Source organism: Pseudopodoces humilis, chromosome 2 (genome assembly GCF_049639895.1).
Source record: "Pseudopodoces humilis isolate 2021_Gansu_Grassland_sample_001 chromosome 2, ASM4963989v1, whole genome shotgun sequence".
Classification (NCBI taxonomy): domain Eukaryota; kingdom Metazoa; phylum Chordata; class Aves; order Passeriformes; family Paridae; genus Pseudopodoces; species Pseudopodoces humilis.
This window is the reverse complement of record NC_142201.1, coordinates 108,448,203-108,465,121: the sequence shown is the minus strand read 5'-3', so window position 1 is coordinate 108,465,121 and position 16,919 is coordinate 108,448,203. Positions and strand designations below refer to the sequence as shown.

At 37.3% G+C, this 16,919-nt stretch overlaps 1 protein-coding gene across 4 annotated transcripts in view; it reads right to left on the bottom strand.

The window, feature by feature from the left end:
* CADM2 (cell adhesion molecule 2) overlaps positions 1-16,919 on the bottom strand; it is a 571,255-nt gene that overhangs the window by 88,390 nt on the left and 465,946 nt on the right. For all 4 annotated transcript variants that reach the window (XM_088051667.1, XM_014253512.2, XM_088051668.1 and 1 more), the window contains one exon: positions 14,111-14,281. In XM_088051667.1, the coding sequence (XP_087907793.1) occupies positions 14,111-14,281 (171 nt within the window). The remainder of the gene's footprint in view (positions 1-14,110; positions 14,282-16,919) is intronic.

Genomic DNA, 16,919 nt, shown 5'->3' with positions numbered 1-16,919 from the left:
GTAGGAATAATAAGCACATGAAAAATCATTTTGTGAGACAGAGGGGTAGCGTTATCATGAGGTTACGATAGGAACGCACTATTTTATCAAATATTCCCTCTCTAATGTAATCATCTTCTGTGAATGTAATTACAATCCCAGAAACAGAAAATAAGACCTTTCTTCTTGGGCAGATGTTAGGGGGGGGTGGAGCACATTTATTTCATTGACATTTTCAAGAAAGAATGATTGGAAGCAGTAGACTTTTCAGGAATAGGAGTATTCATGATCTCATAGTCATTAGAATTCCAAATGCTAAAAATGCATCTATGCAAAGAAACATGCAGCAGTCTTTCCTCCAGGTAATTTTTATATATGTTTTACTTTACCTGTAATATAAACTTCTTGCCACTAGATATTGTCACTAGACAATGAATACCTTCATTGGCATTCCAGTGAAAGGGGGATTAACAGAAAAAAATCTTAGTGGTTCTCCTCTGCAGAAATTTAACAATATTGCATCAGATGTAGAGATCCAAGTCAGGGCTCCTAATCTGCAAATTTTCTGCTGAATTATAGATTTTTTAAAAAATAAATAAATGCAATAACGTACTATGAAGTTTAAACTTAGTACCCTGAATATCTTTCAGTGTGGCTGAATCTTCAGACAGCAGAACAGAACAACTCTTTCTTTTCCCCTAAAAGGATAGAATTACAACCCCAAGGGTCCTGTACTTCAGCAGTCTATATTTTAGAGGCCTGCTCTACCTCTATGTCTCAGGAAGCCACTTCTACACTCCCTCACTTAGACATAATTTGATTTTTGTAAGGAGTGGCAATCAATCCATCAGGATCAGTTATGAGGTCAGCCAGGAATGCTAAGGTCTCCCTTCCACCCAGATTTTGAACTAAGATTTCACTTTGAATCTGAAAAGCTTTTTTTTCTTACCTATTACCTACTCTGGATAAATCAGGATATTCTGACACATTAAAAATACCCTGGGTATTAGAAAATTCTTAGCCCAATGCATATCCTGAGATAGAATTCCTCAAGCAATTCAGTACGCTGCAAATTGTCTCTATTTACATTCAGTGCCAACATAACATGGAGTATTCCCTTCATTTTACCTTTAAGAAAGTTTTCTACAGCCAGATTAGGATATTCATGAAAATAAAAAGTCGTAGAACTTTAAAAATCCTCACCTATTTCCTAGGAATGTGTCAATCCTTAGCATCAAATGGTTTTAGTATATATCCATTCTTGGGCTATACACGCAAAAAATTTAATTTTTTTTTTTTAAAGTACTTTTTGAGCTGGTGGCCTCAGAGTAGCCTTCTTATATGTTAAAGATGGCAACATTTTTGAATGTTTAAATAATTATCTTTTAAAAATAAGTAAATGTAAACACAGTGCCATAAGCAGATATTAGATATTTTACTAATACCAACACAAACTTAAGCAAATCTTGTCCAAACTGGTAACAAATATAAACTCAACTGGGGCAATTATGTTTCCACACTAGTATTTCATATAAAGTGCAAAGTCCCTTCAAGTCTTTGGCTTTTTAAACTCATTAATGACATGAAGTCTGTGATTCTGACTTCCCAAAGTAAAATGGAATCACAGATGATTTGGGTTCGACCACATTTCAATTAAAATCTCCTGTAGTATTATCCATTTAAAGTTTCACATGCTGTATAGTAACTTTGCCAAATGTTTGGTTCCTCTCCTTGTACATGTTCAGCATGATTTTCTCATGATCAAAGCAATCCAGTAATTACTATTTAAAAGCAAAAAGGTTATTTACTGTTTAATAATCAATTCATAAAGTAGTATTGGTCTAAACTTTTAGTTTTGGGTAGACTGGATCACAGAATTTTAAGGAAATGAGTGATAGTTTCAGGCTGGAGCCACATTTCTCTTGACTTCCTCTGTTTTTCCTTTACCAAAGAAAGCATTTTTTTTTTCTGGTTTGTAGAATATTAAAAGACCTGGCATAGAAAAAAGTCCCATTTGGTGACAGTAACATATAATGTTCAGTATATACAAGGTGCATAGAGAAAGATAAATATTTTGCATTATTTTAGTTTATGAATCTTTGGGGCTCCAAAGGAAAAATCCATTGGTCAGGCTCTTTCCTGTATGCATGGCACACATTGGTGTGATACATGCTGCCTAAACCTCTCCTTAAAACACCAGGGATTCTCTACTTCTTTTCTTTTTTTCTTCACAATGCCCTACTTAGTCATGAAAATTCAAACTAGTAAAAAGAGCTAAGCCATGTGAAAATGGTAGAAAAAAAAGGGAAACATAGCTGGTCAAACATTCACATGTGATGCACAAAAACTTACAGCTCTACACCATATATCGCTACAACAAATATATTAAACCTCCAAAACAAGGCTCTCCTAACTGATTAGTTTCCATGCAGCCAAATTGTCAGGTGCCTTGTCTCAAAACCAGGGCAGACACAATCCTGTCCCTAATTGTGTTATAAATAACTGAAAGCAGCTCATTAGCATCGTTTGACCCTAGGCCTCTGCTGAAATACTTTGCTTCTGATGCATCTTTCCTTTGAAAGTGATTCTCTCTCTTTATTTGTGCTATGAACGTCTCTCCAGATGCAGCAAGAAGCTGAGTTTGTTGTAATGAAACCTGTGATCCTTGCTGGACTTGCTGTTTGAGTGCAAATTATGTTAACAATAAAAGGAAAGATCCAGGGAGGGGCAAACACTTCACTGGCTGGGTTTGTCAGGGGAAGCAAGCGCTCACAATACATCAGGATGTGCTACAAATGTTACTTAAAATCCTCCTGCTAAAAGCATCAATACTACCTCCTTATTTAATCTTTTAGGATGGTTTTAATTACCTTTTGTCACTAGAAATTTTCTCCTATACTCAATGACTTAAAAAGCCTTAAAAGTACTGCTAGTAAGAAAAGGCTTTAAGAACCTAGCTGAGCATTGGGTCCACCAGTATGGAACATGATAAATGATCCATTCAGGAAGAAAGCTCTTCCCACTTCCCACTGTGATCAGTGAGCATCCCCTGGATGCCAGGTTTTACCTTCCTGGACCCTAAGCAACACAGGGAACATGTCTTATTAATTACTTGCCAGTTCAGAATACACTCAGGTAAAACACACAGACCTTTTCTGTGGTGTAACATCCGTGTCTCGGCTGCCAGATCATCTGGCAAGGAAAAGAATAACCCCCACCTTCCTCCTGTTACCTAATGACTGCTCCAGACTACTCCAAGTTCTGAATTAATCACTTAATCTTTGCAGCAGCACCTCCTGCCTGGATCTATAATACTCAGATTTACTCTGCCATTTTTAATAAATATATTTACTTTGTTGTTTATTTTTTCTTTGAACACAAAACACCATTTCTTCTTTGTACCAGAGTATAAATTACTATAACTGGTTCATTACAGCACATTTTTCTTCTTACAGGTTTAGCTAAATTATGAGCTACCAAAAGCATGTCTTTACTTCATGGTTTTATTTTATTACTACAAACCTTCCTGAATATTGAAAAGCTTTCATAAATTTCTCAGATATTTTACTGTGGCAGCGAACAACAACAGTTCTGGTGCTACCATTTTAAAAAATGTTATAAAAATCTAACAGTCCGATAATAAAAGATTATTGCTACCTGGTAATAAATGGCTGCCAGATGATAAGATTTTAAAAGTTTTTCCTGAGAGACTAATTCATTTATTTTTTACCCATTTTTGTCTGTTTTTTTTTCAAAATGCGTGTTTGTGAAATCTATTTATGTCACAGCCTTCTACATTTTTCATCACGCTTTTTCCTCTCTTATTTCCTTGGAACCTTTCCATCATTTCCAGATGCAAAGATAAAATAAGCAGATACCTCTGAAAATGATGATGTATCTACTTTCTAAATTAATTAGCACTGGAGTAGGCATAGGACAGTTTCAGGAACTTTTTTTTTTCTTCAGAAACCATGTGATTATAGTTTTCATACATGGATAGCAATTACAAAACTCGTTGAAAATTCTGTAGTCCTATATAATATATATATATTTTTTTTCCTATTTCTAAAATATGTAAGAAAATAAGTTTAGGAAAAAAGAGACTTTAAAAGTAAATTCCAAGGACAAACCACTCCAGTATGCCCCAAAATAAATGTCAGATTGGATATCCCAAATGAGATGAGAAAGAGGAGAGAGGAGCACTTTAATCAGCTCTGTGCAAGTGCTCACCATTTTTAATAGCTTTTACATTTACCAGCTGTGCATCCTACAGCTGTGAATCAGCATTTCCCAAAATTTGGCTCATTTTGTAAATGGCAAGCAGCATGGCTTCTGTCTGTGCACTACTACCTTGAATAAGCACTTGGGTGCAAGTCTGCCTTGGTAACTTCACCAAAGTAGCCTGGCAGATACAGTAAGTCAGATGCTCTGCTTCAGAAAAGAAGGAATAACTCATTGCTTAAATGGATGAGAGAAGAAAGAAATCAATATTATGTATCTGAAAAAAATATTTAATTAGTAATATTTGTGGGTGAGTCGATCTAGTTCAAGCAATTGTGCCATGGGTGTTTCATTTCAATGAAAGGATTCAACAAAAGTGGGAAATTAGGCTTTATGATAGTACTTAACCACTTAGGTTTGATAGAAGTGAATACTTGGTACCATATTCACGTGGATATTCCAATGTCTTCTTTTTATACCCCTTTAAAACTGCTTTACAGTTAAGCAGGATCAGAAACAGCATATGGTCCCTTTGTTACCTGAGATTCTTTGATGACTTTTGTGTCATCCTTAATCTCATCTAGTTTATTTTAAAATTATGTTTGTTGTAGGAAAGAGTAGTAACAGCTTGTAACAGGAGAGTGTAAAAACACTCTCCTGGATGCAAAACAAGCAAGTGGATGCCAGTGTGGGGGAAAAGAAAGATTGATCAGTCAAATATTCCCTCCTGACACTTATATTACATGAGTGCCTGAATTCAAGCACCAACCTGGCAGGAAACCATTTAGGTTTCTCATTCTGTGGGCATTGATTATGTGGTATTTTGTTAAAGATATCCATTGGATGTGTCTCAGCACCTCACCTGCTGCTCATGCCAGGCTCCTTCACCACAATCACTAACACAATGAAGGAAGTCAAATGTGGTAGTACACAACATGTGGCTTGGGGTTTTGGGAGGGTGAAAAAGAAGCTGGAAGTACAACACCAAAGCTCCACAGTTGCCCCTTGCTCCATTTCAAATGTTTACAGCCTTACCCCACCTTTATCACGTTTGTTGATCATCCTTACTTTGTGCTTGGTGGTAAAACAGGCAGAGAAACACGTGAGCACATCAGTAGCCCCTGCTGAACTAAGTGGAGGACAGAGTGGCACTGTCACCCCAGTTCTGAGTGTGTGCCACTCCATGGAGACAGCACCAGAGAACAGACACTCCCCTTCACAGGGCTTTGCAGAACGGGTCACTGGTTTCTGAATTATGCATTAAGTCCCACACACACATGAATGATATGGTAGAAACAATATTTTCTTTGCAAATCACTTCTGTTTTCTCCAGTGAATGCAAGCAGTGAAGCTTAGTTTTACAACTTTCATCTTGTTTAATTATTTTTGCCATGCCACTTCTTCAGAGTAAACAATCTGTTCCATTTAGCATCTCCACTGCCTTACACTGTGCTCTCTCCAGCTCACTCATGTTTTCTCACTTTTGCTGTTAAGAGAAGGAAAAAAAAAGACAAAGAAAAGTCTTCTGCCTAAACCACATTATAAAGAAATGCCAAACTTTGAGAGAGAGCACGACCTTTGGTGTAACTTCATCTTCTGCTTTCTCAGATTCTTTTGTTTAAAGCCTTCATTGTTCTGTTGTGTCTGACTTAAATTATCTTGAATATGGTTTAAGAACTTAGCACATCCACAACTGTTGAAGGAGTTAAATGAGAGCTCTGGATGCTCAGCATTCCCAAATATCTTTTCAGTCATTTCTCTAACATTCGTATCAGATATTGGACACTGTAAAAGTTTAGCCTATGTAAAAAAAAAAAAAACCTAAGCAGTAGCATCAGGAAATGAAAATCTGACTCACTTCTTGAAAATATACATCCCACCCTCGTGAATGGCAAGCTTCTCTTCCTTGGGAGATTCTAATAATGATCTCTACATATTTTTTTTTATCTTTTCCTCCAGACTGTCTCACCTGTTTGCTAGTCTTTCCTACTTTTATATTATTAAACCCTCCCTCCCAAACTTCATTTGAAACCCTCTGGAGCCCTCTCCCAGTCACATGTGGAATACCCTGCCCACACCAGATTTCAAAGTTTTTATGTAGAGTAGGCAAGTAGATTTTCTACACAAGATTTTTAGAGAGAAGTAAATTAGATTATATTTCACTTGTAAACTGTATTTGAACATAAACCTCCAGATGGTAAAGGTCAGGATTGTACATTAACCCTTTGAACTGGATATCCTCTTTGAAAGATGAAAGTTTGGCAGTAAATGGACTTACAAGTTTATGAATTATTTTGCATTTAAATGATGGATTTCTTATTTTCATCCATCATTAACCTAATTGATCTCATTTAAACATGTAAATTGTAACAGTGAACTTTCCTGTTCACAGATATCATCCTTTACTATTTACAGTAACTATCCTTTAAATTTCACTTGTTTCAAGCATTCAACAGTATGAAAAGATTAAAAAAAACCTGCACTAATTAACTAATTATGCTTACCTAATTATTGAGCTATATAAGTAACTTATTACTTAATTTTCATTCAATGTGAAGAGATGTAGAGTGCTAAAACTGTAGCTTTTAAATTGCATTCTTGTTATTACTGTTTTTATCTGCATCTTGCACTGGTAAGTGTAGAAACATCCCACCTTTATGAGAGATAGAATGGAAAGCTGGTCCTCAAAGTTGAGATATATTTATTTTCCGTATTAACATTCACAGGGTGAATTCAGGAGCGAAAAATAAAACAGAACCCAAACCTGTTTGGGTTGGTTGAGTATTGCAACATGGGTGAGTCTTGGGTGGGAACCTGGATGTATAAAAAGAATAAACTTATGTAAGAGAGAGTCAGCTGGAAGACACTGGAATTCTCTCCTTGTCAAGGTCACAGCAACCCAGCAGATCTTCAATGAATGAGAAAAGCAGGAACAGCGCTCAGAGAGTTGATCTCTACAGGATGGGAGCACTGGTGGAAGAGACAGTGCCTCCCTTCCAGGCTCAGGGAGCCATTTATGAAAACATCCTGCTTTTCCTCATGAGCTTCTACAGGACCTGAACAGCTCACAGGTTTTCACTGAAGGGAGGGACATCCCTGCTTGCTTAGGCTTACAGAAATTGTCTGTGATCAGAGGCAGAGGCTTTGTGAGAGACCAAGGTCCTGTCTGCACATCAGGCAGAAAACACAGCCCCCTCTCACTTCTTAAGCTGGAACAAAAGGTGGCTTTAATCAATAAGACCAAGTTTCAAATATTGGCCTGCTTCCACAAGTTCCAGAGGTCTCTGAGGTACCACAGCTCCAAACCACTCAAATTATACCGTGATAAAATGGTTATAGGAAGAGAGCAAATTGTGCTACATTGAAATAGAGAACTGCAAGGCTCTGGTTGTGCAAATCTCAGGTGAATTCTTTTTTTTTTTGTGACTCTAGGGAATTATGCCCTGGGAAAATCCAGGTCTTGTCACTGTATCAGAAGTTATAGGAGAATTGTGTGGTTAAACTCATTGATTGAAGTTATCATTACACACACATTTTCTCTCTTGGCAACATCAAAGCAAGTTTGAATTCTCACAAGAATTTAAACTATTTTCCCTCCTGACTCAATACACAGGCTATTTGTTTGAGTCCACCTAGTATTTTGGGGCAGTTAAAAAAAAAAAATCAGAGAAAAATTGTAAGGCTACACTATGACACCTTATCCTAGTTAGCAAAGCATTTTCTGACTTTGGGGATGCATCTCTTGCCAGATTGCCTGTGCAAAGACTGAGGCACTGTGTAATCACACCAAATATTACCAGATTTTACTTCTAGCCAGTGTGTCTGTCGGGGTGTCACACAGTGTAATGAAAAGATGGTCACAAGCAAATGAGAATGACCAACAACTCTGTTGACTGATCAGAAATCAAAGAGAAGGAAATTTCATTTAACTCTCATATTTTTTTCACTTGAGAAAAACATATTCTCTTCCTAGAGAGTAAAAGCTAATTCCAAAAACAATGGAGATATGCCCTTGCTCCTACAGCAGAGGTGCCACTTAAGTCTGGGATAGTTCTGGGACATATACCATAGGTCAGAAAAAAAAGGAAAAAAAAAATTAAAGTAGAAACTTCAAAGCAAATGGGAAAAGGAGATATGCCAAAGGTCAAAAGCAGAGAGGTTTTTTAAGCACAAAATTGAGGGAAACAACTAAAGTAAGTAAAAAGAAAGGAGCACATGAAGAGAAAATTAGAATCAGCTTCAAAAAGACAAATGGCCACAGAGCTTAAAGAAAGTGACACATATTTTACTCATTTACAGTACAGAAGGACCATATGCAGGCAGCAGGGAAAATTTTTCCTTCCCTCTCCTAGAAGTGTCCCATTCTGGGTGCTCTTGCACGGGCACACCTCTGCCTTTCCTGAGCTATAAAAAGTCAACAAATCTGGGTAGAGACAGACACCTTGAAGAGCCACTAACATATTTAACATGTGACTAATTCATTAGAACTGAACATTAAGACTCAAGGTTTTTGTCTCTATGTGCTGATCTGATGGGCAGCTCTGAGTCTTTTTAGTCATTCATCACACTCACAGAGTCTAGCACCCAGCTATGCATGACCCTTTTCTTGCCTTTTTTTTTAGAATGCTTTAATATGAAGATATGGTACATTATATACTATATTTAATATATTTTTATAGATTGACACACATTTTTACTCATTTTTGTTCAGAATGTGTATTTTAAAAACTCTGTTCTGACAAAAACTTTAAAACACCCAAGCAGAAAACATGAGCTAAACCCTCCTAGCGAGCATCAGGGGATGTAGCTCTTTGATGAAATTACTCTGCTTACACCAGCAGAAATTCTGGACTCCTCTTGCCATCAGGGAAGCCTCCATTTGTTGGTACAGCAGGAGTGAGAGGGGCACAGTGTTGTCAGACACTCGAGCACACACAGACACGCCGTGTTCTACACGAGCGCGTGGCTGATCCGATCTGCAGCCTGCTGCGCTCTCAGGGCTTTGTTTACTTAACGCAAAATCAATACCTTTATTTCCAGGACAATGATTCCAACATTCTCATGGAATAGCTGCCTAATTTGAAAGTCAAGTCCAGATGTTCATTGCAAAAGAATCTAATAACAGCCCACAAAAGAAGAAGTGTGCCTATCACGCAAACATGTTGGAATAGCCTGTGGAAACAAGTTAGCTGACGGCTATAGATTTGTCAGGCTGACAATTCATGCACATCTGTGTCTGCCAATACAGAATTTACTCAAAATTGCCTCTCTAGACACTTCTTTACATAACACATATTTAGCTTATTAGTGCTGTCATTTGGGAGTGTGGTCAGCTTTTGAGCAAAATCTCACTGAGTCCATTAGCACGGATCACATCGCAGCTGCCATTTTAGAAGCACGATGATTAGGTTTGAAGTTCAAATGATTTGATTTCACTTTAAGGCTTCAAAAGCAGCCTCTGGGGTAGATTTACACAATTAATTTTTACTGAGGTCTGCTGGGTAATTTACTGTAGTCAGAGGATCTTCAGTGAGGTAAGGTAATTACCACTGGGTAATTTTATGGCACTCCGTTCAGTACGAAGCAAAATGTTGGCTGGTTTCTGCTCAGATAAGACCTGTAAGGAAGAGAAGATGCCACTTTTGGGAACCACAACATGTCTGTGACACTGAGGAGGGACAAGAAGAATTCACTGACTTCCCAGATACGGACCAGAAGCTGTACATGCCCTCAAAATGTCTTTTCAGGAGCGTAAGGACTTAGACAATCTCTTAAACATTGTACTGAGAAGCTTTCAAAATTGAAGCACTGTACCCATGATTCTTCAATACAGGAACAAAGAATGCATTCTTTGTTTAGTCTGAGCACAGAAGTAAACAATGAAATTAAACATCCCTTTGAGATTTGTATTTATCACTTACAAGAAGCATTTCCTAATAATCAGTGGCAGCTAGGCTGACAAGCAAACTTCAGAGCAAAGCCGGGGGGGATACAAGTCTATTTTAGGTTTGCTATTGACAGTAAGGGTCAGAGGAAAAATAAACTCAGCAAGCAGTGTCATGCTACCACAAACCTCTGCTGGCCAAGCAGAAACTAAATTACAGCCAAACCTTTCAGCACAGCAGAAAGACTTGGGCAATTGGGCTGCCCTGCAGTGCACAGAGCACAACATACAGATGAACAGGATTAAGCACAAGTGAGACATGACATAAATTGCAGAGAAATAAATCAAAAGATTGGAGGAGCTAATTATCCTGTAGTCTGGAGTGGGGGTATGTTATGCTTTCCCCTATTATTTTAATATTTCCAGTTTGAAAAATTAATCTGTGAAGCCCTGCAAAAAAACAAGGATTGGCCACAAACTCATTCAAAATAATAATATAGGTAATCTCAACTACCAAACTGAACTATAAGAATGAAAGAAAAGAGCAGCAGAAGGATTTAGGCACAATTTTTATCAAATACACATAAATATGAATAATAGAAAATAAAAATACTTTGAGTGTAAAAGTTTAGTCCTCAGCTTCATTACATACACTGTAGCACTACTGGGAAAGCTTATTTGATTTCTCTATCTCAATAATAAAACATAAGATTTGTGTAAGGGGAAGAAGAGGGAATAAACATATTCTATATATGATGGCTTTCATTTTGTTAGGTTTACTTCCTACTAAAGTTGATGATAAAAGCAGCTGTGTAGACTCATAAGCACTTCTATCTATATCTCTCCATGGACTAATTACAAATATCTGTTTCATACAGCTCCAGCATCTAAGACAGATTTAATTTTATTCTACCTTTCACTAGGCATATATCAAAACCTGTCATTTCATTCCATTATTTTGCTTTCCTTTTTCTCTACCTATCATCCACTGGATGCAAACACAACCCTGTAATTCCTACTGTTCTCTTTCACTTTTCTTTGCTTTTTGGTTTGTTTGTTTGTTTCGATGGAGCCACAAATGTTTTGTCCATTGTCAGGGGCCAGTTGCTTGAAACAAAGAAGGCTTTTCAACTTTCAAACTACAATTATAGAGGACAGAAATATTCTTATTGCCCTTTTCTTCTAACTAGTGATGATACCCTGATAATTCATGAGGAGCATACAAGTACCACAGAGAAAACTTTCCAGATTTTAAGAAGGTATTTAAAACTGAAATGCAGTCCTAGTGAGTGATGCCTCATCTTTGTACATTCATTCTTTGCCAAACTGATGCTCACCTGTTCTGTTCTTTTTGACCATTTTAAGAGACTTGCTTACCATTCTCTCACAGTTGTCTGCTAATTTTATAGATCTCTGGGACATTAAGAGCATGTGGCAAGGCCACACCAACTTGGTTGTGATTTTGGAGCACATAGGTTGTCAGATTAACAAATTCTCCTGACCTTGAGGTCCCATAACCCATCAATTTTACCAGCACTATTTTTGCCCTGCTGCAAGGTGGTATTGAGGATATATGTTGGATCAGCTTCTACAGGGTCCAATGAGCGTGATTCCTTTCAATACAAACTGGATGTCTTTTATATGTTTGAAATCTTATGGACTGATGGAAAAAAAGCAGATTCTGGTGACTGCATTAATATCCACAACAATGGTAACACAAGGACAATAAAATCAAGGAGCCCAGTTCCAGCCTAATATACTCCATTTGGAGTATTTGGGATTGCTCCAGTGAATTATTTCATTCCTCTTTTTCCTTTAAGGCTCTCTGATGAACCACATCATCAGTTCCTTGAATCTTCTCTTTTTATGAAGTTGCCTTTCAAAATTTGACCAGCACTAAGACTTCTGAGTATGCTGACCATGGAAATGTAGGTGGCAAGGACAAGGACAACAACAGACAGCTCTTAGCCTTTTTGTCACCAATAATAGAATACTTCTTTCTACATAGCTTTAAATGGTACTTCCACTCTCTGCCCTAAACTTCAGCTTCTTTTGGCACATTTATCACTTCTCTTTCCATGTATAACGACTCTATACCAGTGCTGGAGAGTATTAAATTGATTGGTGGAAAATTAATGGAGCAAGCAGGAATGATAGAGAACAATTACTTGTGCATTATGGCTTTTGATAAGCTGGCAGTCTGAGGGGGCACTAACATAAAGAACAGCAGTAATGGAAATGCCCAGTGCAGTCTGACCTTGTCAGAGAACTTCAGTGAGGCCAGAGAAGAGGGAGAAGGCTCTTGTTCAAAACTTGGAGACCCAAGCATACAGGAAGATGCACCTCACTGCTATTTAGCAAGGTAGTGCCTTGCTGCAAGGGTGCAGATTGGGAAGAAACAACAAATATTCAGGAACTTTTATATACAAGAGGCCACAAAAAGGCTCATTTGCCTTATGATGCTCATGCAAACCAGAGCCCTGCCTTTACTTCCAATCACATTACTTTACATTGCAGCCATTCTAAACCTTTTTTAGCTGTCCAATTTCTGTATCTACTGTTCCATTCAATGTGGTTCATCTCCTGTGGTGCCAACATCTTGAGCAAGGCACTGAAGAAAGAGCAAATAATTTGGAAGTGAAGGCATGGGCAAGTTCAGTGACTGATGGCTGTGCAATTTAGAATTCAAGGAAAGAAGGTTGTTAAGGATTCATGTCTCCAGAACAGATGCATTTGAATATATCAGGAGAGGTGTTGAATAGCCATTTGGTGAAGAAAGGCCCTGATCTCCCTCAGTTTAATGATGGCTAGAATGTTTCAGAAAACATTTTTAGCACATATGCTAATCCACATTCTCTTAATTTTCAGACTTTTTTGCAGATGGCATTTTTAGCAAAGTTGTCATCTTCCATGCACAGAGTGCTTTCGCCATTCCTGCATTTTACATGTGCTGCAAGTCTTAGATGCTTATAGAAATATCCCTGTTTAGAAACAAGTTACATATGGCAGCAGTCCTTGACATGGTTCCTCAGGAACTGGTTGCAGTCACTGAATGCTTGCCTGCTTCAGGAACAGCCTTTTCTGGTTTATAACAGGTCAATTGCACCTGTAATCTCCAGAAAGAGATTCGTGAAAAGCCTTTTCCCTTCCCCTGGTCTGACATTTTGCAGATGCCTGTGGTTGCTAGCCAGACAATGAGATGTACAAGTGTTCTCCAGAAAAACAAACAGCTGGACCCTGAAAAATGGTGGATATAATACAAGTGAATATGAAAATGTCAGCTGATGGTGAAGAGGTGCTCTCTTGTGTGTTTCACATTTTATAAGTGACAAAACCCCACTGACTCACAAGACAACCTGACTTCAGAGTAGGGCACACAGATAGAAAACCAGATTCATTCAACTTTGAAACAATGCACCATGGAAAACATCAGAAATGCTATTTGAAAGAAAAAAAAATAGCCAATATATAAAGATGCAATACAACTGAAGTTTGGATTAGCTTGACTAACAACTTGTGTAGGCCAGGCCTAAAAATAAATCCTAAAGAGCTTTTCTTCCTGAGTTTGTACTATTAACAAACTATTAACTGATTCTCATTAGCAGCATTCAGCATTATTGAGGCACTCTGCTACAAACTTTGCTTATTTATACCCTTGTTTCAAGTTCCTAAAAACTTTCAAGGAAAAACAGTGAATTAGGATGCTCTTGATGTCTAATAATGCATTTACATTGCTTCAATGATAATCAAAAAAAGACAAATGCATTTTGTCTCCACTATTTCTCAAAGAAAACCAATAACTCAGTCCCACAGTGCTCTCAATGGTAAAGCTTTCATTGAGATTTTTTGAGTCACTCCTGTAAAAATAAAATAAAAACCACACCCAACCAGCCAAATACAAACCACAGGAGCTGGCTAAAAGAAAGGTGATATCTATCTGCACAATACCAGAGACTTTTGCTCCCACAGACACTCTGAAACAAAACAAAACTATAAAAGCAAGCATGTATAATGTGTATTACTTACAGTGTATTTCTAGAACCTGCATTGCTATCTGAGGTGTAGAGTTTAGGGACTCATGATCTACTCTGCAACTTACAACTGCACCATCATCACTGCGATCTGCTAGGAAATCCAGCGTGCTGCTGACTGTGAATGTTTTACGAGTTGCATCTTCTTCTTTTAAATACTTAACATCTGAAAGAGAGAATAAACAGTTAGCTATCTTCCCAATATTTTTGGAAAAAAGCAGTCCAGCATTAGACAGCTGAATTTTCTATCACAGTTGGTGTAAAAAACACGTATTTCATATCTGGTCTCTTTAATATAAAAGTAATTAGACTGTAGTTAATCCTCAATTTCTTCATTTCAAATTAGGAGATACATATTGAAAGAGAAAATTTTAAATTTGGTTCTATGGTACTGCATTCAAACAGAAATTCCATTCATTATTACCTCTTGCATGTTTAGGTCTATATTTGATATAAACTTTTTCTGTAGGTCATCAGAAAATAACTGTGATTTTGTCCCACCCTCATTACCTTACGTATTCACAGTGAATATTTAGTGAAAGATTAGATTTCCCAAGTTCATTCATACAGCCTCTCACAGTAATGCAATATGTGGATATTACTGAAGCCATGTGCACACAGTCAGATTAATCCTGTGCTTACTTTACTCACTGCTTATTCTGTTGTTTGGTTAGAATTATGCTAATTTGCTAATAAAACTAAACCCAGGTATCAGTGGTAACAAACAACTGTAAATAGAGCACATCGCAGCATTTACTGACATATATAGAGAAGTCCCAAGAAAACCAGAAATAAGATTATTGCATAGAACTTCCACTCACTGTTTTATATCATTTTAAATTGACCTGATACTTCTGTGCAGATCCAGTTATAAATATGAGAGTTTTCAGCACAGACATTGCAGTGGAGGGAGCTTTCAGCTACCCTTAAGAAGCATCAGCACAAGGTTAAGATTCACATTCAGAACATTTTGTTGTAAGAAATACATGCCAGATCATAAATGAAGATCCAAAAGACTGTATTTGTTTTAAAATACTTGAATGTATTAATTGGAACATAAGATCTTCTTACACATACTTTAGAACTGTTTTACTTGGTTCCCAACTACTTGTGATACTTATTGATTTTAGTTTATTTCAGAAAAATGGTAAGCTTGTTATATTGATTTATTGCAATGAAAGCTTGAAAAGGCATCTATAAATACTTATACATATATATTAAATTACACTGAGATTTCATATGTCCTCTGTGCCCTAAAAAAAGTGAGAGGTTTCAGTTTTACAAATTATACTAAATCCCATTAGAGAACAGAATGACCTAAATAAAATTTCCATGAAATATCAATTTTAGAAAGCAAATCTTCAATGGCTTAAGCTACATCTTTTCAGATTAAAAATACCTCTGACATCAGAGAGGTGGTCTTTATCATTGTCTCCAGACAGACAAGGACACCATGTAGTTACACAGTTTCCATTTTTCCCTAAAAGAAGATTATTTCTTGCATACAAGATTTTTTCTGCCTGTTTGCTGCTAAGCTTTAAAAGATTTCAATTTCTGCCATGGTCACTATTAATATTTAGGGATTAGTAGGTGAGAGAAATATTGACCAGAGCTAAAGCAAAGTTATTATAATCAAACAACAAATGGCTTCACTAATATTTAAAGCAAACACATGTGATTCTGTTCCCAGAGTTAGGTTTCCAAATTTAATAATAAGCATCCATAGAGGTAACATTCTGCTTATAAGTAATGTGCACATCCCTTTGCTTGCTGACTTCAGGTGGGGGACAGAAGACTCCTGAAAACATCAACAACTTTAATTTTATCGACAGGTTGTGGATTCTTAATCCTTTAGAAAAACAAAAGCAGTTAATTTCCTAAATTGATGTTTAGAAGTCTCTCTCTAGGTATCTATTGTGTGAAAGAGTTCAACTCCTAGAATTAACTTCCCCTGCAGAAAGGGCAGTGATAATATTCTGTTGGCAGCCTCACCAACAGAAATTTTTACCTTGTCCTCCTTATCGGCTGCATTTTCTCAGATGTTTCTTCATGGCAAAATGAAGGTGTGATTGAAATATCTGCTAATTGAGTGCAAACCCCACTGGATGTAAGAATGGTGGAGATCAGACACTGGGTACACACCATCACTCAAGATATTTTACAGAATTTTTAAATATGTCAGCTGTAGCCTAGTTTCCTTTATCTTCTTGCTGCTCCTCTCTCTCCTAAATATTCCCCTGAAGAAAAGGTTGAAAATAAATCCTTTACACAAGCATTTTGTGTGGGAAGCACTGTAATGGAACAGGCTGGAGGGATACAGCTTTACAGAGGAGGACCTAGGGGTTGCAGGACATGTTGAACATTCAACAGCGTGCCCTTGCAGGGCTGAAAGCTAAAACCCACTGCCTTGTGTTAGTAAAAGCACAGCCAGAAAGTCAAGGGGAGTGATCCTCCTCTCTCTGGCATGTGCACAGCTGCACTGAGCATGCCTGGCCCAGTTTTGGGCTTTCTGGAGAGAAAATGTACCATAAACCTGTTGGAAAACACAGTGATCCATGGAGCCGTACAAGGACATCTTAAGAAAGTTTATAATACCTAGCTAGAGGAAGAGAAGACTGAAACCAGATCAAACTGTTGTCTTAAAGTACATAAATTATGGTCAGAGAGGGAAAAAAAAAGCCCCTCAGAGGTGTACAGCAAAATCGATGGGCAAAAATATAAATTACACCAAGAAAAATTCAGATTATGTATCATGAAGTATCTACAAATAATTAAAACAATCCACAAAGAAGGCTTTAGAATGC